Consider the following 25,481-nt stretch of genomic DNA (forward strand, 5'->3'; position numbering starts at 1 on the left):
TTTCAGGAGTTTAAGTCGACTGACCCATTAGACCAGTCAATCAGGAGTCTGGATGTTAAACTTAGTCTATTGTCCTCATTAGAACTAATCTAATTGGACCTATGTTCTGTTCTCGTTTAAGCTCATTTGAGTCAATCTCAGACTTATTGATCAAACTTAGGTCCGTTTGATTCTTCCAGTGCCTATTGGATTAAGTCTGACCCATTAGAACAAATCCAATGTTTCTGATCAAATTTGACACAACGGAACTAATCCGGTCATATTTGATCAGCCCAACTTCTGTAATCAAGATCACCCTAATTAATTCAATAATAAACTGAACTGGTTAAACTAACAAATAATTTGAATCATCTTCTGGTATTATTGAATCAAATTGGTCTGCTTAAATTAACTAATAATTTAAACCAGACCTGGGTTCGATTGATCAAGTTGGTCTGGTTCAATTTTCAATAAATTGAACTATAAATTAATTAAATATTTATTTATTGATTAGTAATACATTTCTATATGTATTTAATTAATTAATAAATATATTTAATTAAAATTTTAAAACATCCACTGTTTATAATGTGAAGAAGAAAAACATGTGCATGCTTTAAATTTTTTGCAAGCCTACTGTTCATACGTTTTGATCGATTCGTGAATCGATTCAATGTCTTTTTTTTTTAACTTCAATCGATTCAAACTCGGCATTGAATAGATTCAAAATAAAAAAAACTGTGCTTCGAAACAAAATACTGTGCACGCCTTTAATCGATTCAGTGAATTTTTCTCACTGTGCTTCGTCAAAAAATTGTATATTCACAAATTTGAATCGATTGAATCAAAATTTCAATCGATTCAATTCAATTGAATCGATTGGTTAATCGATTCAATTGATGAACAGTGTTACTGTTCATCTTCTTCTTCGCGACAGAAGAAGAAAAAATGCGAGCTTTTTCGCGTCGATTTCCATGCTTTCAAAATTATACATGCTCTGATACCATTGTTGGTAGTTTTGAGAGCATGAAAAACTAAAACGAATCAATTGAATAATGTGATAACTACTCACATGGATCTCCCGAAGAAGCGCAACCAAAGACGCCGGTCGATGAAGTCGCCGATGAACCGCCGGAGACGTCGCTGCTGCTGTCGCCGAGAAGATCACCACACGGAACCTTCTCGGACTCTTCCACAAACCAAATTCCGTCCCTAGACGTTCTCTCTTTGCTCACTGATCACCTCACGCCTGTACTCGCTAATTACTTTCGCATCAGCCTCCCCTCACCTCTGATTGCCTTGGACGCCTCTTATAAGAAGGACGAGGAAGACGAAGGGGAAAGGACGCCCCTTCGTCTCCTTGGCGTTCCCAGCAAACTGCCGTTTGCGGCAGCGAAAGGGACGAACCCTTTCGTCTGCCAAGTGTAACGCCCAACATGTCCGTTGTGTCACATCTTGAAATCCATTATCCATGCAAGAACAGATGCAGCAAATTACAAGTAAAAAATGCATAGGGTCCTTTCTTAGTGCACAAAGTAGAACATGGGCTACTACACTGCATGAGATTAAAGCTCATATTCCTCATCCTTTTTCCCAAGTGCATGTAGTGTGTGCTTGAAATGATGGCCAACATGGTGTTTTCCTTTTTGCTTCACTTCTTTCTCTTCTTTTCGATAGGAGGTGGCACTCAGGCTTCATGATGATGATCGAAGGCCTTTGTTTGCCCCTCAATTGGCGGTGTGCGATCCCATTATGTTTGTTTAGCTTCAAAGCTAATCTTACTAGCCAGGGCGCGCGGAGAGGGAGATTTTGAGAACATGGGCTTGTGCTAGAGAGATCCAGAAGTCGAGTCACACAGGAGGTAGTCAGGAGACCGAAGTTGAATCAAATTAAACTAAACATAATTTTCTTAAAATAGATTTATGCCGTCTCTGACATCTATTCAAAAACTAAACGCATACTCCAATGCGGAGAACATAAAGGTGGAGGAATTACTTTGCTATCAAGGAAGAGCAAATTAATCCCAATTGTAACATGTGCAATTGATGCACTTAAGTACATTTACACACGAGTCAATTGAGTTTAGTACAATCTGAATTCAATGCGAGCCTATTTCATTAGTGTTTCATTCATTTTTTCCAACATGGAGCAACCCTTTTCTGAACAAACTCGTGTTCCACCGAGTAGGTAAAGTGAAACATGCAATATATTCCATTTAGCCTTTAATTATGAGTGAGTACTTTAGTTTCTCCATTCACTCTTTTACTTTGTTTTGTTTAGAGTCTTTATCCACCATCCTGCAACTTTCTTCCTCGCCGGGTGAGCAAAAAACGGGAGAAGAAAGGATAGGACCAAACACTACACGTAAAGTGTTCAGCATCTCTGACTTAGTCGAAAACTTTCTGCCATTCATGCAGTATGTTTTATTTGTATGCTTAGAGCAGTAAACAAGTCAAGATTTATATGGTTTGATAAGATAATCTTTTGAAATAGTTATTCAAAACTTTTTTTTTATATAAAAAACTTGGTTCATTTAAACATTATCGAGCTCTCATTTGAGTTCTTTTTATTATTTGAATTTTTTTATATTTTTAAACTTGTTTGGTTGACTAGTAAACTTGATATTAAAAGTTTATTTGTTCATTTGAGAGTTTGTTTATATATTTATAATTTTTACAAGAACTTTATTAATGAACATGGTTCCTAAATTTTATTAATGAATATTATTTATACATATTGTCATGAACATTAATCAATTGAACACATATATATTTAAATTTATTCATATAATTAACTTTATGTATATTGAATAAATATAAATAAATTTTTACCAAGTCAAATGCCAAATCCGCACGTGAACTTTTTCAATCCTAATTATCTAGACTCATTATGTGATTTCAAAGAGAGAAACCTTGATAAATTGGATAATTACCCGAAAAGATGAACAGTTTATGCTTGGCAAATTAAAAGGTTGAGTGTGATGATGGTTGTAGGGCAGTTTAGACGACACCCCCTATTGGTGGGTGATCATTACTCTCATCACCTTTGCACTTTGCCACTCTTTATCTCATCATCACCTTCAACCTCATCTCATCTGTGATCCACACACAACAAGGAATATCTCTTTCCATTGTGCTTGAAGTGAGTCATTCATTAGTTTTGTCATTTCAATTTACATGACAAACCAAAGCTAAAGGAGGAGAAGACAAAAGGAAAAGGTAACTTCATCTTAGACTCATGGGGTTTTGTTTAAAGAGATGTACATGCACACTATAAAAGAATATACATATGAGGAACTAAGGACAAGATGCATACAATTGTGTGATGATGATCATTTGTTGCATCTAGTTTTTTTTGTTAAGTGTATATCACATCATAGTCCTACTATTATTATTATTATTATTATTATTATTATTATTATTTTGCTTTGGAAAGAAGGTGATATATAGTAAGCACACTTGACACAATTCATTAATAGTCAACAGATAAGTCATTGTTCAAATATCAAAATTTATGGTACAAATAACTATCCCTAAGTGCTTAGGGTTATTGACCATCATCTCTCAAAATACAATGACCTTTAATTTAGTATTGGAACACCTTAAATTTCAAGCCCTAGTAAATTTTCAAAGTCCTTGAACTCTTTAGAGAGGAAAGGAGGAGAATTAAGATGAGAATTGGAAAATAGATATGGAGTGAGATGAAAGGATAGAATTGTTTATAGGGATGACGAGATGTCCGTAAGGTGTGTATAAATATTTTTGAATCTTTTTTATGTAAAATTTTCACAATTAATTGGGAATGCATAGTAGTACCTTAGGAATTATTCTTCTTTGGTTGATATGCATATGTGGTTCCAAATTGGTTGATCATGTGGATGTTGTTTAATGCTCTACTCCTTTGCTATTGGATAGTCAAATATCGTTTTCTTTGGATGATCTTGAGCATTGAGATTGTGTGTTAACATTGTATGCAATCACTTTTAATTCAAGAATGTCCTCACAAATACCTAGCCGGTTAGAAGGTGACAGATTTACTACAATAGAACATAGATCAAATTCCGACGGATGCATAAGACAAGAGTGAGACATAGTTTTGAAGAGTTAGCAATTGGTAAATGTACAAAGAAGAAATTAGCTTACAACAATTAACTCACAAAATGATCCATTTATATCTTTATAGGACCAACTAATTAGGAAAGCTAATTTCCAACAAGTGTTTACTTTACAATTTTAATCTAGAAAAAATATTGGTGACAATAATTTTGTAGATCCTTTTAAGAACACAAAGATATTTTAGTTAGTCGGTGATCCATTAAGTTGTATGAGTGACAAAACAATGACAAATCATCCATACCCAACACTTAGATTATATTCTCAAAGGATCAAATTTGACATCTAGTTCTCCCAAAAAATCTTAGGTTTGATACTTTTCAATAAATACATGAAAGTAAATGCAATTTCGTCGTATTGCATGTTCATGCTTGGTTGCTCTTTCTCCATGCTTTGTTGACATTGTTTTGTTCCTCGACTCATAGATGTAAGCAACATTCATTTACTTTGGAATGTGTCTGTGGAATTGAATGAATTACAAATCACTGTTGGAATTGGTGGAAATTAGCACTTATTGTTGATGATCTTCTCAGTTGACATAGGGTTTCCTCAATTTCCATTCTAAGCATGAGTTGACATAGGGTTTCCTTATTGTTAATCACTGTGGGAGAACCAAAGACTTTCCATAAACTACAAATCAAACATCTCAAAATGAAAAATAAACAGTCCATGGAAATAGATTACAAGATAAAACTGCATATAATACACACTTTTCCGAGATTCTCGTATTGACAAGAGATTCATGTATTGCTTTTTTTATTCTATCAAGTGATAGTTTGATCAATCACCAAAATCTATCTTCTAAGTAGGAGATTTGTAACAGTGCATGAAGGATATCCATCATAATGAAGCTGAAAAGGCTTGTCGGTAGCATTCACGTGGGTTATTTAAACAGATAAACAAAAAGGACCATACACACTAACACAATCAGACTGCTTTTGAGAATAAGAATTTAATCAAGATTTAAACCACTGCAAGTGTTGGATTCTCTGCATCATTAGCAAGCACACACACACATGCTTATCTCATGATTCTAACTTAACCACCACAATCAAAGCAGAGACACACCAGATACCATCCAAGATCTGTTCATCACTGCACAACAACATGCAGCAACAGTGTCTTCTTATAAAAAAAAGAAGAGAGAGAGAGTGAATCATTAATTGTCATCAACAAGCTTGCAGTAATCCATCCATTCATCATCATGAAACAATCTGAGAACGCTTAAAAATGGCGAGGATTCAGAGATTAGCATTTCTGAAAAAAAAGTGTTTTCAGTGCTAAGTGTGTTCTTTTTTGGTTTTGAGGAAAAGTGGCGCAGACACAAGTACCAGCACGCTTCACCCTCTTGACCGAGCAAGTTTTGGTCTGTAGCAGCAATGATTAGTGCAAAAGATGAACTCTTCTTGTGTTCTTAACCCAACTTAATTTTAGAGCTTTTTTTGGGAGGAAAGGGAAGGTGAAGGTGATGATAACCGACAAATAGCAAGTGCTTTTGCTTGCGTAGATACTATCTCAATAGGAATTTACTTTTACTGCTATATTGGGAATTACTTTACTTATTTAAAATAGATAGTGAATTTATTTCTATCTTTTGTTGATTTTTTTTCTTGGCTAGATAGAAAATTTGATAAGCAATGATTTTTTATTCCGATACAAAAATGTAGAATTATATTCTTATACTCTATACTTTTTTTTCTCTACCTTTCCACCCAAGTAAACCTAAATCTTCATATTTTTACCCAAGAAAGACAAATTTATATATATGAGGTTCAGGGGTTATTGGTTAATTTTAGTAGGTGTGGTGTCAGATGTTTTTTAGGGAAAATAATACGAATATCCGGTCAAATCAAATATTTGATCAATTTAATCAACAAAGTTTGTGCTTATGGAATGGGAATCCTATAGAGGGGCCTCCATAGAATTTATGTAGGCTTCTTTTTCGACTAGTCTAATATATGTAGGACCACTTATAGGATTCCCCCTTCATGCTTGTGTGCATCCAACAATATCCAACTTTGCCTCTCTCCCTCCTCCTATCTTTCTTAAGTCAATATATATCGTAAACCCTAGTGAAGTCCTCACATCTTATATATATCTAGATAGCCATTTCTTTAGCTCTTCCCAAAACTTGGCAATGAGATCTACCATGAAGTCTAGTATCCAATTCAAACTTGATCACCCTCCGAGGCAAGAGGAGGGAAGCTTAAAATTTGAACTTCTCCCTTCTCAAGCCGATCTCTCATTGGCAAACCATGGCCTCGAACTCAGCCTAGGCATCACTAGTTCTACTACTGCTTCAGGCACAACTACAACCAGCAGCAAAGCTACTTGCAAGACATGGGCGATCGCCCCGTTACCTGAAACACTACTCCACAATGGATTCATTCATCCATGGAGCCTCGCCGCTCGCCAACACAAGGCAGTCTTGGAGCAATTAGCCTACCAAAAGCACGACCGCACTACGACCAGTTCTCCACCCTCTTCGTCGTCGTCTTCCCTCTTACCAAGGTATACTAGTTAACTAATGTCATTAACAAGAGGAATTTAGATTGTTGATTAACAATAGGCAATTGTTAGTAGGGTTTTAAATATAATTAAGTGAAGGATTCTTTGGAGCAATCGGCCACCACATGAATATGCATGTAATCATTGTCAACTTCTTCCTAGATATATCCCAATCAATAATTCTTGAGATCATGCATGCAAATATTATGATTGTGTATTTTTCAAATTGTGTACATAATAGGGTTGATGGATCATTGTTGCTTCCGGTTGTCGGTTGGCCGCCGGTAAAAGCTCATCGAAAGAACAATGTAGACACTCTAAGCCTGTGGAAGTTTGATCATGAGATGAAAGAAAGCAAAAGTGACCCGAAAAGACTGAAGTTGAAGGAGATGAATGACAAGGCTCAATCAGTGTTTGTGAAAGTGAAGATGGAAGGATACAGTGTCGGTCGAAAGGTCAACATTAAGGCTCACGATGGCTATCGATCGCTTTTGCGTGCCCTCAGTAAATTGTTTCATAACTTCCTCTCTGGTAAATATGTGAGATTAATGAGCATTTGAAGTTCAAGTGCATACATAAACTGACTTATGTATATGCACTGTAAGTAATCAAAAACATTTTTGTTTTCAGTCAATTATTCAAAAAAGTTAGAGGAGCAAAGTGAACAGGATTTCAGTGATGACTTCATTCTTCTCTACGAGGATAATGAGGGGGATCAGATGCTTGTTGGTGATATCCCTTGGGAGTATGCATATGTTGAAATAGCTTAATCATTTACAGATAACATGAAGTAATGCATGCTTGAATTTTGTTTTTTTTGTTTTTGCAGGTTGTTTATCACTTCAGTTAAAAAACTTTTTATTGTTCAAAATTCAAACAAGGCAGTTCATGCAGGTGTATATCGAACTTTAAAGATTGCAGTTACAGTAATGTATGGATGACTGCATATGCTAATTGTTGCAGGAGAGCCAAAGGAACCCACTTGAAGCAACTGTTGATGATCGTACTGATCTATATGGAGTTTGCAAAGAGGTTTTGATGAAGACTGATGGTCGAAAATCAATTTGTATCGTTGGTTAATCAATGTTCAAAGTTATCTGCGCTCCTTGTTCAATTGCTTGATCAAATAAAATTATATAGAATGGATATACCTATGAAGTGTATCTATTGTAGGCATCATTAGTACTACTAAACATCATCTATAATAAACTTGAAAAGACGAGTAAAAAAAAAAAAGTAAACACTGCAAGGTTGACAACGAGTAGAAACGTTTGCCCTCAGTACACACCAAAGGAGATTAAGTTTACCCAGAATAGGGAGAAGAAGCAACGCTTGTCCTCAGTACACACCAAAGTAAACTACATTTGTTCACAAACAAGTGGAAAAAGGCACAAACCTGATAAGCTATATTTGGCATGTTACAAAGTCCAACTGCCATTGTAAAAAAGATAGGCTAATGTCCAAGGCAATAGTTTTCATACTGAGTATTTAGCACAGACAAAATGATCTACTCTGAGCAATAGTTAACAAGGGAATAGCCTGGAGCCGCTTGGCACAGATGCCAAAAAGCTGAAATCATTTCCCAGCACAGATGTTGAAAAGTTTAAAATCATATATATGGTAACTAAAGATTAGCAGTATTATATAACTGCATCAGTGATGAGCATATGGAGCAGTAGAATCGTACTGATACCCAGGTGGATTTGCTGGCTGCTGAGCGTAACCTGGCTGGCTGCCTGCATCTGGTGGAGCACCATAACCTGAAGCTGGGGCGTTACTGCTGTAAGCTGCTTCTGCAGAACCACCATGATACCCATAATTAGTATTACCTGCAGCAGGGTCGCTGTAACCTGGTTGGGGTGTGGGGTACTGTCCATAACCAGAAGGTTGTGAGGCTGTTGGTTGAGGGTATCCCGGTGCTTGTCCAAAAGTTGCCGATGTTGTCTGAGCATACCCATCTACAGCACCAGATACAGGTCCATAAGTCTGATTGTAAGCAGGCACTGATTGAGAAGCTGCATTGGATCCATAAGGATATTGCTGAGGAGCAGATCCATATGATGGCGCATGACCCTGATAAGTTGGATCTCCAAGTTGGTTTCCTCGTGGTGGCATGCCATAAGTAGGTCCCTCCTGAGGTGCACCATAAGCTTGCTTGTTATATGATGGTTGTTGGCTGTAACCAGACTGGGGAGCAGTTCCTTGGCCATAGATATTTGATTGAGATCCCATAGTCTGCTGGTTATAAAATTGCTGACCTGGTGCTTGAGTATCATATCGGGGGTCATTATATCCTTGACCATAGTTTTGTTGTGTAGGAGTTGGATGTCCATAGGGAGCAGAATGCCCATAATTTGGAGGTTGAGACTGCCCATAGTTCATAGGTGCAGGAGATGGCCCAGACATCTGATTGGCCATCAGTGTTTGTGTTCTTGAAGGAAAACCACTGTGGCCATGATAATCATATCCGCTACTTGGAGCATTATGAGCAGAGGCTGATGATCTCTGGTCCCAACCAGCATTATTGCTAAAGCCACCTTGTGGAGCAAACTGCTGCGAGTAGCCACCATAAGGTTGAGGGTACTGAACTGACTGTGGTGGTGGGTATGTACCTTGTTGCTGGTACTCAAAGCCTGCAGGTTGTGCTGGAGAATTTGCCCGAGCTCCCCAATGGGGCTGAGAATTTGAACCGCGATGACGATAACTTTGTTGGTTGTAACCTGATAGAGGTGATGGTCTAGGTGCCTGGTGACATCGTACTCAGTTAAGATATAAATATTAACAAAAACAAGGTGCAATCCCAATTACCACCAATTTGTATCAGCATTAAAAAAAAATTGCTACTGAAGTACCAACAATGTAGGCATTAGGACAATGAGTTTACAGACAGTATAGTGCAGATATAATAGAGTGAATCAATCTTAAACACTATCAATATAATATAGGATAATGCAATAAGGTGCAGACATAATGGTCAGAGTAAAGTTCTCCACAATTATAAATCAACTGAAAATTCATGAATAAGAAGAGATTGATTAAACAAATATTTAATCTAACAAATAAACAATTTTTGTGCACTGCATCATCCAGCATACTGAAGTTGGTAGAAAGTCTTGCAAAATGCATAGAATCAAATAAATACAAGCATCTAAGATGGTACAGCATAAGCAGCAAGCACTCTGAAATATCTATTTGTGGATACATTGGAGTTGACCACAAAAATAAAACACAGATATAGCTCGGCAAACCATACTGCAACTATAAAAAAGTATCTAAACTAATTAGTGGTGATTTCTGTTAATGCTCAGTAAAAATTGAATCAATTAGTAAGATAGAGGCATAACTCACTCATTTTGGATCAAATTACAGATCAATGCCAAAATAAATCTGATATAGAGGAAAAGTATGAATTGAGATAAATAACTCCTCTCAACCCAAGGCATGAACACATGGAAGCTGTTGCAAGCTATAAACTACTTGAATTGTCACTAGAAGGATTGCTATTGTTGACAACATAAACGGTTGTGAGAAACTATAAGCTTAAGAATAATATGAGAAACAAATTTCTTCAAGGTAAATTAGCTATCCTTTCTGCAGCGAACATCCATTATCACTTTCTTAGTAAACTATTGTTGAGTGTAGTAATCAGTTTTTTATGGTACTATACACGATATATAGGCACACATGAATTATAAATGAGCATAAGCAAACTAATACACCAAGACAATACCTTCGCCAAGTCATAATGTGGAGTAGAAAATACAGCTCCGAAAAAACTGCTAAAAATGATTCAATAAAATAGGTTAAACAATATTCCGTGTAATTTGCAGTCTACTTCTGTCAATCCAGACTAGTAAAATTTCAAGTTCTCTCTGGCCATCAGACTTGGTTCATGAAGTCAACAACTTGGAAGATTATGCAAACAATAGCTTAATTCCTTAAACAAGATTGACTTTGTATTAAATATAACACACTGTAATACAATAGCTTAATCTCTCATGGAATTTGAGAGATTGAAAAGATTATTAGATTTTGTAGAATACACAAGACACTTCGAAGGTTTAACAATTACACAAAAGCAAGTATTAAAAGTAAAAAAAAAAATGATCATAACTTTAGTTTAGAGTCTTCGGAGACAAAATGACAGAATAACACTCTGTCTAAAGGATCTCATTGTCTGTGACTTCCAATCAAAACTATATTTTCATATGAAAAGGAAAATGTACCATAGCCCTCAATAATCTCAACTGATAACAACTAAAACATATGGCAAGGCATACTATGCATAGGATTTATCATTAAAAAAGAAAACTATAAACTCTGACTTAATGCACAAAAATAGTTAAATAGAATTAGTGTACCATATTGCACATTCCAGTAAATCATCTGAATATGGTCACTGGACAATATTGATGTTCAAGGAGCAAGATGTGGGTTTCATGTGACCAGGAGAACAAGATTCTACAACTTTTTCGTGTAATGGACACACTTATATTCTGCATATTGACCACCATTCTACCACTTATGACTAATAAGTTATGAAGACTTTCATGTTTCTTTGTACATGGTAAATGTGGGAGAATCCATGGTACTAAATAACACCAACATTACGATGATGCTTCTACAATATAAACTTGATCTCAAGTCCAAGCAATCTTACCAACTATAAAGCTTCTTCAATGGAAAGATTAAAGCCACTTATCTCTCTTCAGTGGATGACAGTGAGAAATGGAAGTTTTTTCTCTACACCAAGAGAGCAATGTAGACCTCAATTGAAAAGCATAGCGAAATCTGCATTATGAAAGCCAACCAATTCCAAATTGGCATCTTCAGCACAATTAAACCATTGCAATTGGCAGCAAGCAGGCTTTACATTGATCATGCAACTGTTAAGACTTTTCGACAAAAAACTCTCATTTCTCAAATTTCTCAATTAGAGTATAGTTCCAATCTCCATGAAAAAGGGAAGTCGTTCTAAAGAGGTAGAGATGATCAAATAGAATAGCATTTACTTACAAAAGGTAACAACCAAGGGAAAGATAATACTTCTGGGCTATTATAAGAAAAAGGCTTTGCATGGATCTCATGCCTAATATTCATAACATAAAACTACAAAAAAAAACATAAGGGTAAAAGAGCTTGAGCTTCAATTCAGCAGACCTGAAGGGTACTTGCAAGATTAAGACATTTTCCTAAAGCACTCGATGGCCATTATATGTTTCATTGAACTGCAGTTCTGAATTAATTCCTTATAGTATATTCTAGCAATTCATAATTTTCTTACTGATATACAAGTCCAGACAAACAATGATTCCCAAGATAATAAAGTAAGAATTTATGTAAAATCCTCAACAATTATTCCAATTGAAGTCAAATGGATATATACTCTGGAACATAAGAAATATCTTAGAAAATAAATAACCACTATCACCAATCCCCGACTTAGAGGGGAAGCCCACCAAATATAAGTGCAATATAGCTAAATGTATAATAGTCTAGCAAATCAACTGATAGAGGAGAGAATAACGCATAGAAGATTTGATTCATTACTTGATCATTTCTTTGGCAGATTTAATACAGGTGAAATATAACTAGCGTATAATAGTCTAGTAAATCAACTAAAAGGAGAGAATACTGCATAGCAGACCTGATTCATTACTTCCTTGATCATTTGTTTGGCAGATTCAATTTGTCTTTGGTCTCCAGTTACACGAACAATTCTTTCCTTTGATGCATCACCCTCAGGTAGATGTTGTGGAATTAACTAACAGCAGAAGTAATAAGGTAGAAACAAACCAAGCAATTGATTATCAGTGTGTTAAAATTAACCACTATTAAATTCAAGGGAAATGATTTATTTTAATATCACTACCTGTATTCGAGCACCAGATCTAGTTTGTAGATTTTTAATAGTCTCACCACCCTTGCCTATGATTATACCTACCTATACAAAGGAAAACACAAACTAATCAAGAAAAGTTATCTAAAAATAAATGCATATGGATTACGCGTACCTTCTCATTTGGCACTGTAATTTCAAACTGTTCTCCACCAGATTGTAAAGTACCAAAACCTCTGGCCACAAGGGATGGTGAACCACCAGCCTCAGCCTAAGAAGAAAAAGATGTGGGATGCAATTAGGAAGCAATTCAAGAGTTAGGCATATAGCTAAATTTATCATGATAATAGAACATAAGCCAAGATGGATTTGCAAATAATCACCACACAGACCTCAGCAATGACATCCTTTACGAGTTTCTCAGCCCTGTTAACGCTGTCCAGAGACCCAATTAGTTCCACTGGCCGACAATTAGAGCTTGGATCAGCTTCAGCATCTCTTGTTATCTGAATTTTAGCACCTGAGTTGTACTGCAGGTATCTTATTGTCTCACCAGATTTCCCAATAAGAACACCAACCTGTATATGATGTTTCATCAATAAATCTCATTCTCAAATGAGCACAATTAGAAAAACTCAATGTCTTTTTCCATGCCAAATCTCCAACTTGATGAAAATGATTGTTATGTAGTATATTATTATGGAGTAAAAAAAAGAACACATGTTGCTTTGCAAACCACTAATCTGCTATAATTGGACAAGCATCCATGTTATGTAGCACATTCAACCTGTCGACTATAAAAAATTGCTAAGATAAATCAAAAGAAAATGGAAATAATGCCACTCCATATCAGATTCCAATCAATCTATGAATGCATAACATAATGTTTAACATGGGCACATGATAAAGAGAAAAAAAGCAGTTACTTTCTGTGTTTGCCACAAAATGCAATCAGCTTGGCAGTAATAATGTTATGCAAAGAAAATTTATCTTCACAAATTCATATTGAATATAAGTAAAAAAATAACCAACAGATGAATAAAGTTACTGCCAGGCATCACACAGCCCAATACAGATAGAAAACAAGAGGTTATTTTCCACTATGTCTGCCACAAATGCAATCAGCTTGACAGACAATGATGCCATATTTGAATCTAACTAAAATTAGCCAACATATGGTGATATGGATAAAGTTAATATGGCTTTCTCTTTCAGATTCATTATTGTAATGTTGGAGGTAGATAAATTAATTATTAGATTATTTAGGATAGCAACATGTTCCATTGTTCTTATGAATGCCCTTGGATTGCCTCACTGCTGTTCCATTCTAGTTTATCCTTGAATCCATTATTGTTCATTTAACTTTTCCTTTTACAAGCAACATGGTGTGATAACAACGCTGATATCAACCATCTCCACTTATCAAAGAATATTGCACACCCAAACCTAACCATCCATTCAAATTACAAATGAGATGACAAGCTAGGTCATTCCAAAACATAAGATGATGTTATCTAAATTGACATAACATGCAAATTGAAGCTCTTGCACAAATTGAAATACACAAGAATAGACTAAGAGACATGTATTGAAAACATTTGAGATTCAGGACACATTAATTGAAAAAACACAATTTATGGGAAGATATCAAAAAAATACTAGGAAGGAAGTACCTTATTGTTAGGCACTTCAATTTTACGAGTTGTTATGACTGCATCTGCTGAAGGTGCATCGACACTCTCAACATTTTCTTCAGGCAGAACCTTACCATTTTCTTCTGGTTTAGTTTCCAATTCTTGTAACTCTTTGCCAGTGTCAGAAGCAACGGCATCTGTTAACAAGTGCCACCAGTTTGATTATCTATCTTAAAACCAAACAAAGCTAAAAACAAACAAAGGAAATCCACCCTCCAATAAATGGAAGAATGTAGAAAGAGACTAAACAACCACAAGCAACCATGTCATTAACTCATCTATCAATCCACGTCACACTCCATGTTAGTAGTGTATATATCCATGATTTCATTATTTGAAAGTATACAGTTAAAAAAAAAAAATCCAGGCCAATATAGATTCATGGAACCATTTCATTAAAATATCAAACAACCAGCCATAGAAGTCACTCAAAAACTACCAAAAGAAAAGAGGCAAACGAACCATTGACTTCTGCATCTTCACGTTGCATCTGGTTATCGGTTTTCACTTCAGCGGCCTCAGACACCTCTACCTTATGGTTGTCATTTTCTGTGTCGTCCGTTTGTACGACATCCGCTGCACAATTAGTGTACCAATGAGATACAACCCGAAAAGAAGAAACGCTAAGTAATCAAATTACGAAAGATCCAAAAAAACAGAATCCAGAGCCATCCAACGACACACCTTCGGGGATATCTCCCTCGCCCGATCTAGGGTCGTCGGCGGAAGCTAGGGCGGGGAAATCGGTTGCGACTTCTTGCTTCTTGAGTGGCGTCTCTTCACCGACGTCACGGAACTCCGGATCCTCAATTTTCCGCTTGTGGCTTTCGCCGACAGTTACGGTCTCGTCGGCTGCGCCGCTGGATCCGTCGACTTTCACTCCTGGCGAAGACATGACTTCTTCTGCGGCGGCCTGATCAACAGCCAACTGCACTTCGGAATCCGCCATGGTAAGAGACGACTAATAGAGGCGGAGATCGAGCAGCGAAACGGTCAAACTGGAGAAGGTACGGAGAGGAACAGCGAATAGGGTTTTTGATCAGATTGGAAGGGGGAACTGCTCTCTGCGTTTTTATAGTACGGCGGGCTGGACCGGCTGGTTGATGGGCTTGGGAGCACACTAGTAAGATGAGCTTTTCACCATCACACAAAATTTAAAATTATTATAATTATTAAAAAGGCATCTTTTATTTAAAAAAATTAAAATTACATCTTAATATATTATTTATTCCAAAAAATATTCTTATTTCTACATTATTATAATAACTATACAGTAATTGTTATAATATTTAATACTAATGATGCTAAAATAAATTGATTCAACTTATTTAAAAATATTATAGATAGTACACTATTATATATATATAAAAGATTTACTAACTTAGTCTAATTACTTAAACTTGATTGAAATGTGACAATGATTTTATCTAAAATCGTTTTAAAATGACTATTAATATCGTGTAGTAGTCATTCAATAGATATTCATTTTGACCTTTCTAAATTGACATTGATCAATTTTATACAAGGTTAACCAAGTGAGTAAATAATTTTTATATAGAAATATTTTATGTATAATATTTGAAGATACTTGAAAAAAGAGACGTTAGTCCTGGATCTTGACTATGTCTTGGACGGGACTTGAAATGAGTATATTTGTACTCAAAGGACTATCACACGAATATAAGACTTTTCATCATAAATGAGATAGTCTAGTTTATTAGAGAAGTGACAAATTTATTATAATATTGCAAGAGGTAATAATCTATCATTTTTATCCAATTTCTTCCAAAAGGGAAATATATTGATTAGGAATTTATTTCTCCTAATGCATGTAGGTGTAGAAGCTAAACCATGTAAATTTTTTAAATATATTTTTTATATTTAGTATCTAGATATTACAATTCCACTAATCCATAAATAGTTCGGTCTCATATGTTACCTATTAAATAAATTTAAAAAGCCTAGCGATGTAAATTCTTAGAGAGAGAGTAGGGTGAAATTAAGGTTTATTGGAGGATGGTTAATTGAGTAATGAAATTAGATGGCCTCCTAGGCAACATTTGAGCTGGGACATTTTTTTTTCCTTGAGATCAAATTTTATTTTTGTTTCCTATGATAAACTTTGAGGCATGTGCACATTTAAGGACTTATTTGTTTAGAAAAATGTTTTACTTTTACTTTTTAAAAAGTATAAAGGTTAAAAAACTAAAATTTAAAATAAATATTTAGTATTAGTTTTTTTATATGTTAAAAATTTCGGTTATAGAATTTTAAAATATTGATATGATTTGAATTGAAGGCATTTTCATTAAAAAATAAATAGTTTTATTGATGGAAATTTTCGTGGTAATTTTGTTGGTATAAGAGTTTAGTAGTAGAATTATGATGAAAAATATTTTATCAGGAGATAATTCATTGAGAAATACTTACTGACGGAAAATAAACTCCGTCGGTATTTTTCGATGAAAAAATAATTTCTATAACAAATATCACCGATGAAATAATATATTCTATTGATATTTTTATAAAAGACTTACCAACGAAATTACCTATTGCGTCAGTGGTTGTCGATAACCACCAACGGAATAGGTGATTCCGTTGATAAATTATAAAAGGATTACCGACAAAATACAGTATTCCAACAATTATCATTGACGGAATACCGATTCCGTTAGTAAATATTAAAAGATTTATCGACAGACTACGATATTTTGTCAGTAAATCTTTTGATATTTATTAACGGACATAGGTATTCCGTCGGTATTTCAAAAAGAAAATCAATCCAGCAAACCTGAATTAGGCCCTATCCTAGTTATAATTTTTATATATAAATAAAATCATCACAAAACAATGACATCCATAGTCCACACAAACATATTTTACATTCATCTATACAATGCACAATCGACACATCAAACACATTTTCACAATACAAGTATATTTTATAATCCATAGCAGAAACAATCACAACTATTTACAACAAACAATATTTGAACATAATCCAACATCCATACAAACAATTTAATAGAAAAAAAACTATACTATTAATAATCCATAATCAAAATAATACATCTTAAATACAATAGATTTATATCATATTTATGTATAAATAAAAATGTTCATATGTATAACCAAATTTAATACTGGATAAAAGAAATAAGTAAATAACAATCATCAATGTTAATAGGTCTGGACTATTAAAATATATAGTAATAAAATGTTTAGAAGTCTAGACTATTAAAACATATGGTAATACAATGTTTAGAAATTTGTTCATAAAAGCATCATGATCCTCACATCCGATCCTCATCAGCTCTCGTCTGCATCCAGCAGCCATCCATTATTTCATCTTCTTATCCATTGAGGCAATTTCAATGCGCAATTCTTTATTTTTTCTGTCTTAAAGACTATATCTTAGAAGAAGAGGAAAAGGAACCATCACGATCCCTAAGAGTCTTCAAACGATCAAATGTGGCTTTGGCCTGGGAGCCAAGGCCGTAGAGGATGGAGTTTTTTTGTCCGTCCACCGACAACATCATAATGAATCTCATTTAGTGCCACGATGGATAGAGGTTGTGACTTGTGACTCCCCCCTCTGCTGGTGACTGAGATGCCTGAGTCACTCTATTTATCATTTCCTGTTTGGAAAAATATAATATGAATATTTTTCAATTTGATCACAATTACTAAAGTTAATAAGATAGAAATAATTAAATATAATAAATAAATAATCTTACGTATATGACATTCGATTTAGTATCGACAAATGTGGCATCCTTCTTCTTATGGGTCTTAAAAAAAACCTTTATACAAGTAGGTTGGCAGGCTAGTCACATTCAGAGCCGTATCGGTATTTGACGAGGCCCGAAGCGAAAATAAAAAGTGACCCTTTTATTGATAAATAATTGTAATGTTCAGTTTGCAAATAATAAATACATAAAATACACAAATAAACCAAAAATAATATATTACATCAATAAAAAAGTTAATAAATATTTTAAATAATTATATAAACAGAACTCGTCTAGTTGTTTTAGAGACAAAAATATTTATCAAATCTGCATAATCTAATTGTCGGACTATTTCTTTCTCAATCGATAACATTGCTATTTGCTAGCTCATTCAGTCTATCTTGTGACATTGTTGATCGAAGATAATTCTTGATTAACTTCAACTTCGAGAAACTTCTTTCTACCGATGCAATTGTTATTGGTATGGTTAACAAAATCTTATAGGCAATGCAAGTGTTTGGGAATAAAACATTTAGTTTTGCTAGACATTGTAGCATATCAAGTGCTCTTTTTTCATTTGTTAAATAACATCTCACGACCATCAACTCTGAACGCAACTCATCACCATTAATGTCTGAACGTCCATCGTGACTCAAAAATTGTTGAAGCTTCATACAAGACTTCATCAAGCTAGTTAAAGGCTCACTCTTTAACTTTTCCAAATTCAATAAAAACCCAAAAATCTCTTGATATTGTTTAAATTGTTCAAATAGAACTTGAAGAGAAGATCGAGCTTGATCAATTATAAATAAAAAATATTCAACTCTAAAAGACTCTTCACCTAATCGTGTCACATTATTATTGCCACTTTCATCAAATTGTTTCTTTCTTCGAATGATGTGTTTTTCTCGAAATTTAGGTTCAATCCCCATTTCACTTGCCATTTGTTTAGCTTCATTCATGGAACTAGCAAACCCTTCTTCTCTAAACTTATCAAGAAATTGATCAAGCCCTTGTAATAGATTGATCGCAATATCAATATCCATATCTTCAGATTGAATAAACTTGCTCACGGTATTTATTGCTTGTAACAAGTTATACCAGATTACTATTCCAAGCAAGAACTCAAAACTCTCAAGATCATATAGGGCTAAGGTCTCAACATCACTCTTTGTTTTAGAATCTTCAGCAACTTCTGCCAAATCAAGTAAAGCATCTCTTATATGTACAATTTGCTCTTTTATGGCTTTCACACTTTTAGCATGACTTTCCCAATGGGTATGTGACAATGGCTTAACAGTCAAACCAGACACCTTATCTTTAAAAATTTTCCATCTCTTTGTAGAGGAAGAAAACAATGTGTAGATGCGTTGCACCACTCCAAAGAATGACTTGGCTTTAGGATAGCATTCCACCATACCAACTAAGGTCAAATTAAGACTATGATAACCACATGCTGTATAAAAAATTCTAGGATTTATTTCAAACAATCTTTTTTGTACACCTTTGTGTCTTTCACTCATGTTAGATCCATTGTCATACCCCTATCCTCTTATGTCATCAATGTCAAGCCCACCTCTAGTTAACGCATTCATAAGTTCACTTGATAACCCAAGACCTGATGTGTCATCCACCTTCAAAAACTCAACCCAATATTCTTCTACTTTTGGTGTGCCTGTTGAATCATCCAAGCATCGTAGCACTAGAGACATTTGTTCTTGATGACTTGCATCTGGAGTACAATCAAGTATTACTAAAAAATATTTTGCATGTTTAACTTTTGCAATGATTGACCTTTTCACTTCATTTGCTAAAGTTTCATCAATTCATTCTGAATTTTGGGACTAAAATATGTATATTGAGATTCCCTTGCTTCACGACATCGAACATGCTCTTCCATCACTGGATCAAACTCAACAACCATTTCTCTCATTTGCAAAAATAGTCCATTATTCTCGACATAAAGTTTCTCATCATCCCCTTGAAAGGCCAAAGTATCTTTAGCAAGTGTTTTCACAATGGAGATTATTCTTGTTGACACTTGCCTCCAATGTTGTCTTTCTTTGTTGATTTGAAGTTGCATACTGTAATCAATTGTTTAATTTTTTTAAGCCTCTTTTCTGATTCAACCCAAGCAATCATGTAATCCATATGATCTCTACTAGCTTCATGTTGTTTAAGACTTCTATGTATATTACGTCGGTCTTTATATCTATCATTATCCAAATTCCCCATTCTACTCATCATTTGTTTAGTCTTCAACTTGCAACAAAAGCAAAATATTTTATCCAATGAAATAGAATATACAAGTCATCTTCTATCTATTGTTTGTCCATTTGTCATTACCTGTGTATAATGCGATGAATCAAAATGTCTATTGTTATTATCCTTAGGAAACAAAAAATCATTCACTCTTTTTGGACCCATTTCTATTAAGTAATCTCTCAATTTTTGACTGAAGTTATTCCAATTTTCAGGATCCTGCAAATTCAGAGTTGAATCTAATTTTTCATGTTGAGAGTCTTCTTCTAAGTTTTCATTCGACTCGATCAAATTGGCAGCCTCAACTAATTCCTCATTTTCATTTGACTTTGTTCTTCAATCACCAAATTATCCCCTAATTCCTCTCTTTCTATTCTGCTACTTCTAATAAAATATTTGTTAATATCACCGGCTTGACTTTGAATTAATGCCTTGTCCCTTTGTTTCATTTTTCTCTTTTGAGCTCTAGACATATATTTAGGAGGCATTTCCAATATTCTTTTATTATACCTGCAAGGTATTAAAATTGGATATTAACTCAATAATTCGTGCTTACATTCAAGAGTAACAATATATTATGTTAGATTTTTTTGGATAGTTTTCTGATAAAAAATTGATTAATCCAAACAACATTTAATCAGAAGAGGCAGCTACAATTAACCAACAATGTATATAAGAATACTGTTAGGACCAAAAGTAGCTAGAGGGGGGGGGGGGGGTGAATAGCTCGTCGCGTTCTCTCGGTGCTCGGCGTTGATTGGCGTTGCTTGTTTCTTCAAGAATATGCAGCGGAAAATACAGAAACAAATGCAACAACGCTAACACGGTTGGTTTACTTGGTATCCACCTCACAAGAGGTGACTAGTCCAAGGATCCACACCACGCACGCACCCTCCACTATGAAAACACTCCTTTTCGGTAACTACCGAGGGCGGAGAAGCCCTACAAGACTCTCAGTACAAGAAGAAAGGAAAGGGAAACAAAATACAAGCGCAAAGCTTACAATGAGTACTGAAAACCCTAACCCTAGCTTCTCTTCTTGCCTTTGATCCGCCTCTTGACTTGGAAAGCTTCCAAGATCCTTAAAGAACTGGCGACCTGATCTTTGAGAGCGCTGTGGAGGAGTAGGCGAGAGCTCTGGAGTGAATCGGTGTAGATATTCCGCAGCCATCGAACGCCTGCAGCTATAAACGACGCCAACGGTCGGATCCCGATCGATTCGAATGTTCCCAATCGATCGAGGAGGCTTTGGATCGATCCACGGATCGATCCAGAGCGCCTCTGTGCTCTGGAAACGCGCCTGGATCGATCCACGGATCGATCCAGCGCTTATCGCGCGAAGCAGCCGCGTCCCAATCGATCCACTGATCGATTGGGACATCTGGATCGATCCACGGATCGATCCAGAAGCTGGGACAGGTCTGGATCGATCCACTGATCGATCCAGAGCCTGGATCGATCCACGGATCGATCCAGCACTTGGTTTTTGTCCAAAACCAAGTCCCAAACATCCCTAACCAACATTCGGTCAACCTTGACCTGTTGGTATGTCATGCCTAGCATCTAGTCACTCCCTTGACCTGCTAGGACTCCCTTACCAAGTGTCCGGTCAATCCCTTTGACCCACTTGGACTTTTCTCTGTGCCAAGTATCCGGTCAATCCCTTTGACCTACTTGGACTTTTCTTTCATGCCAAGTATCCAGTCAATCCTTTGACCTACTTGGACTTCCCAGCACCAGATGTCCGATCATCCTTGATCCATCTGGATTTTCCCTTGCCTGGCTTCACTCACCAGGACTTTCACCTAGCTTCACTCACTAGGGTTTTCATCTGCCTAGCTTCACTCACTAGGACTTTCACCTGGCTTCACTCACCAGGGTTTTCCATCTGCCTAGCTTCACTCACTAGGACTTTCACCTGGCTTCACTCACCAGGATTTCCATCTGCCTAGCTTCACTCACTAGGACTTTCACCTGGCTTCACTCACCAGGATTTCCATCTGCCTAGCTTCACTCACTAGGACTTTCACCTGGCTTCACTCACCAGGATTTCCTTCTGCCTGGCTTCACTCTCCAGGACTTTCATTTTGCCTAACATCCCAGTTAGGACTTCCCAGTCAAGTATCCAGTCAACCTTGACCTACTTGACTCTTCTTCAATCAATATCTTATTGTCAAACATCTAAACTCAAACCAAGACTCAGCTTGGTTACCCAGGTCAACCTTGACCTGAGGGATATTGCACCAACAATCTCCCCCTTTTTGATGTTTGACAATACCACAATAACACTTACAATTCCATATGTAAGTTAGAATAATCCCATAGCCTCCTTCTTCATGCCACTAGGTAATGAAAGCATAAATTAAGCTCTTCATTCTCCCCCTAAGAGGGCAAACTCCCTCTAGGTAATGAAAGCCTAACTTACTCCCTTTCATGAGTCCTTTCATTCTCCCCCTATGACCTTCCCATAGGTAATGAAGGACTAAGCTTAACCATACATTCTCCCCTTATTGGCACACATCAACCCATCGTTGGACACACATCAACCTATGCTCCAATTCTGGGCACACTTCAACAAATCCATTTGTTGAAGACTCTCCCCTCGAAGAGTTGCTCATCGTTGTTCACAACATCACTCGTTGTGATCAACACGATAATGAAGGTCCCATACCCTTCATTTATCCTTAACTTCTCCCTCAATGTAGACAACTACCCAACCTTGAGCATTATCTACCACTTGAGTGTCCACTTGAAATAATGAGGATATCCACTCCCCATTTCTCCCCATTTCAAGTTTAAATGCTCAACCTTGAGCAAGTTCACAACAGAAGGTTAACCACCTTCCAAGGTTCATGAAAAATAATTTTCATGTCTTTAAAGAGTCCCTCCCCCTAAAGACATGGTGGTAACTTCTGTCATTGCACCAACAATGACTTGGAATTCCTAAAATATTAGGAAACCCAAATTTAGAAGTTTTGAGGTTCAAATATTCAAAATTTGAAACAACCTCAACCTAAACTTCTACTTAGTCTTCGTTAACCAATCCATCCTTGTTTTCAACATGAAAACACCCTTTGTATGTATACAAATGTATTTAAGGGGTTTGAAATGGTTACCTAGACTCAAAGAGGTTCAAAGATGCTGAAATCAGGCCTTCCCAGCCAAAATCAGCAACATGGATCGATTGGAGTTGGGTTCCAATCGATTGAACCTTTCTGAATCGATCCACGGATCGATTCAGACTCCCTGGATCGATCCAGCGAGCTTCTGCTCGCGGAAATTGCCGTTTGAATCGATCCATGGATCGATTCATGGAACTCCAATCGATCCATGGATCGATCGGAGCTCTGATAGTTGCTGAAATTCCATTTCAGTCAACTTCAGAAACCCCTAGAAAATTCTACAAAAATCCAAAAATTATGAAATTTCGTGTAGACATTATTTAGGGCATACTTAATCATGGAAAAATAGTTTTCTATGAAAATACATCATATTTTCAAAGATTGACACAAACTTGAAAGCTTGCAAAAACTTTAGTGTTTTTCTTCAAGTTTGTGTCTAACTATTCAATGGTGATTACTATCAAAAGATAGCCTTCACCAAGGTTTTCCAAAAACATTTTAAAAACATTTTCAAAACCAATATCCCATCATGTTCCTTGGGTATAATGCACATGACTTGTACATTAGCTTTCCCAATGATGGGAAAACACATAACTATGTGTTTTGATGAACTTAAAACTCAAAAGAATGCACTAAATCAACATCTTGAGTTTTGTTCATCATCCTAACATCTCACTTGTATCTAATGTGCACTGAAACACATACAAGTCATCTTATAAGTCTTTGTGAGATGTAAGATTTTGGTTTTGCCCTATTCTAGGGATCATGCATATCTATCTAGGCATTTTGAGAGGTAGACATCCACAAAGGATGTCACTTGTTTATTCCACTTGTTGTAAACAAATGCCACTTGTTTAACTAATGCCATATGTCCTTAATTTTAAAGGAAATAAACATAATGCATGATAATGTTATGACATACATCAAAATAAAATAGCTTTCAAAAGAAAGATTCCTATAACTACATGATGTATGTATGGCATGACATGGTATTTTTGTATTTTTCATGATAAGTCATGAATGCAAAATACAAATAAGATAAAATATGATGTCATGGCATATTATGAGCAAACAATCATGGCAAGGTTTAGCATAAATAAAATATACCTAGATTAACTATCTAAGTATCGTTAATCTTAGCTAATCCTAAAACTTAAACCCTAGATTGCCCAAAGTGCTTCAAGAGAGTGCCAAAACCTAAATGGGCATTTCTAATTCTCTTGATTAATTTATGCCAATTGAAATTAAGCTTATCCTCAAATGTTGGCATATTCCATTTTTCCTCAAGAGTAATCACTTTTAAATTTAGGGCCCGGATTACCTTAAATTGCCTAAGAACATACCAAAAACCCAACTTGATAGTTCTTATTAATTTTTCAATATGTGCCATTTAAAATTAAAAACAATTCTTCCACCATTAGACACATTTTACTCTTTCAAGGAGTAATCAATAATTCCATTTCATTTTCAAAGGTTAACAAAAACCTTGAAAATGCTCCTTGAGTGTCAATTTCCTCAAAGTTGGGTTAACCACCCTTCTAATCGGAGTTGACACTCTCTAACCCATCTATGGGGTAGAGAAGATGCTCCTAGGAACCCAACACCTATTGGTGCTCCTTGGATGCTCTAGGTACTCACTAGGGATAACTTCCCTAGATACCTTCCTAGTGACCTTGTTGGGCCTCTTAGAAGCCTTGGTCACATTTTCTAGGTCAACTCTAGGGATAACCTCCCTTGTGACCTTGTTTGTGACTTTCTTAGACTTCTTAGAAGTCTTAGTCACATTTATTGCAAAAATACTCTTAGGGATGACTTCCCTAGTATTCTTGGCTTGACCACTAGACCTAGGGTTTGTTCCATAACTATATGGAACTCTATGGTAAGAGGGCACATCCTTCTTAGCCTTTGGTTTGTATCCCAAACCTCTATGGCCATTGGATGGCTTTTGTACCCCTAAACCTAGGTTATGCTCATTTTGCCCTAATAGGATATTTTCCATCCTTTTTAGGGTCTTTTCCATTTTATCAAGTCTTGACCTCAAGACTTGATTTTCTCTCACTAAGTCCTTAGTATTTGACCCATGAGCATTTTTGTTTCTAGGCTTGTATCTAAAATCCTTAGAGTTTTCGCCTAGATTTTTACCTACAATCCTAGCCTTAGGTGTAGTAGTTTTAGCATGAAAAGCTATATGTTTTTCTTTAACACTATCATGCTTTCTATTTTCATGGTAAATA

At 35.8% G+C, this 25,481-nt stretch overlaps 3 protein-coding genes across 4 annotated transcripts; 1 reads left to right on the top strand and 2 right to left on the bottom strand.

Annotated features, from left to right (window-relative positions):
* Window positions 1-6,097: 6,097 nt before the first annotated feature.
* On the top strand, window positions 6,098-7,742 carry LOC122011638 (auxin-responsive protein IAA25-like). 2 transcript variants are annotated; one of them, XM_042568016.1, is made up of 5 exons: window positions 6,098-6,602; window positions 6,841-7,130; window positions 7,230-7,344; window positions 7,429-7,493; window positions 7,563-7,742. In XM_042568016.1, the coding sequence occupies exons 1-5, from the start codon at window positions 6,229-6,231 to the stop codon at window positions 7,583-7,585; spliced, it is 867 nt and encodes a 288-aa protein (XP_042423950.1). In that variant the 5' UTR covers window positions 6,098-6,228; the 3' UTR covers window positions 7,586-7,742. The 2 variants fall into 2 exon arrangements, with proteins under 2 accessions (XP_042423950.1, XP_042423949.1); XM_042568015.1 differs by having other exon boundaries at window positions 7,429-7,742.
* A 236-nt stretch (window positions 7,743-7,978) lies between these two features.
* LOC122008526 (far upstream element-binding protein 1-like) lies at window positions 7,979-15,190 on the bottom strand. Its single transcript, XM_042564278.1, has 8 exons — window positions 14,817-15,190; window positions 14,595-14,708; window positions 14,112-14,269; window positions 12,831-13,016; window positions 12,614-12,709; window positions 12,472-12,543; window positions 12,247-12,363; window positions 7,979-9,344 (listed from the first exon to the last, which is right to left on the bottom strand). Exons 1-8 carry the CDS (start codon window positions 15,079-15,081, stop codon window positions 8,253-8,255), a joined length of 2,100 nt encoding a protein of 699 aa, XP_042420212.1. The 5' UTR covers window positions 15,082-15,190; the 3' UTR covers window positions 7,979-8,252.
* Window positions 15,191-18,222: 3,032 nt separating this feature from the next.
* Window positions 18,223-19,281, bottom strand: LOC122010695. Its single transcript, XM_042567198.1, has one exon. The coding sequence runs from the start codon at window positions 19,279-19,281 to the stop codon at window positions 18,223-18,225; it is 1,059 nt and encodes a 352-aa protein (XP_042423132.1).
* Between the last annotated feature and the right edge of the window lie 6,200 nt (window positions 19,282-25,481).

The sequence above is a fragment of the Zingiber officinale genome, chromosome 8A (genome assembly GCF_018446385.1).
Source record: "Zingiber officinale cultivar Zhangliang chromosome 8A, Zo_v1.1, whole genome shotgun sequence".
Lineage (NCBI taxonomy): Eukaryota > Viridiplantae > Streptophyta > Magnoliopsida > Zingiberales > Zingiberaceae > Zingiber > Zingiber officinale.

Bases quoted from the DNA above. Each gene is read 5' to 3' on its own strand.
- LOC122010695 (XM_042567198.1), bottom strand. From the start codon at position 19,281: ATGGTGGAATGCTATCCTAAAGCCAAGTCATTCTTTGGAGTGGTGCAA.
- LOC122008526 (XM_042564278.1), bottom strand. From the start codon at position 15,081: ATGGCGGATTCCGAAGTGCAGTTGGCTGTTGATCAGGCCGCCGCAGAA. The intron at 12,710-12,830 runs GTCTGTGTGGTG...TTTTCTTCTTAG, and splicing joins TAAAGGATGTCATTGCTGAG to GCTGAGGCTGGTGGTTCACC. The intron at 12,544-12,613 runs GTACGCGTAATC...TCCTTTGTATAG, and splicing joins TTACAGTGCCAAATGAGAAG to GTAGGTATAATCATAGGCAA.
- LOC122011638 (XM_042568015.1), top strand. From the start codon at position 6,229: ATGAGATCTACCATGAAGTCTAGTATCCAATTCAAACTTGATCACCCT. The intron at 6,603-6,840 runs GTATACTAGTTA...TGTACATAATAG, and splicing joins TCGTCTTCCCTCTTACCAAG to GGTTGATGGATCATTGTTGC. The intron at 7,131-7,229 runs GTAAATATGTGA...TTTTGTTTTCAG, and splicing joins GTTTCATAACTTCCTCTCTG to TCAATTATTCAAAAAAGTTA.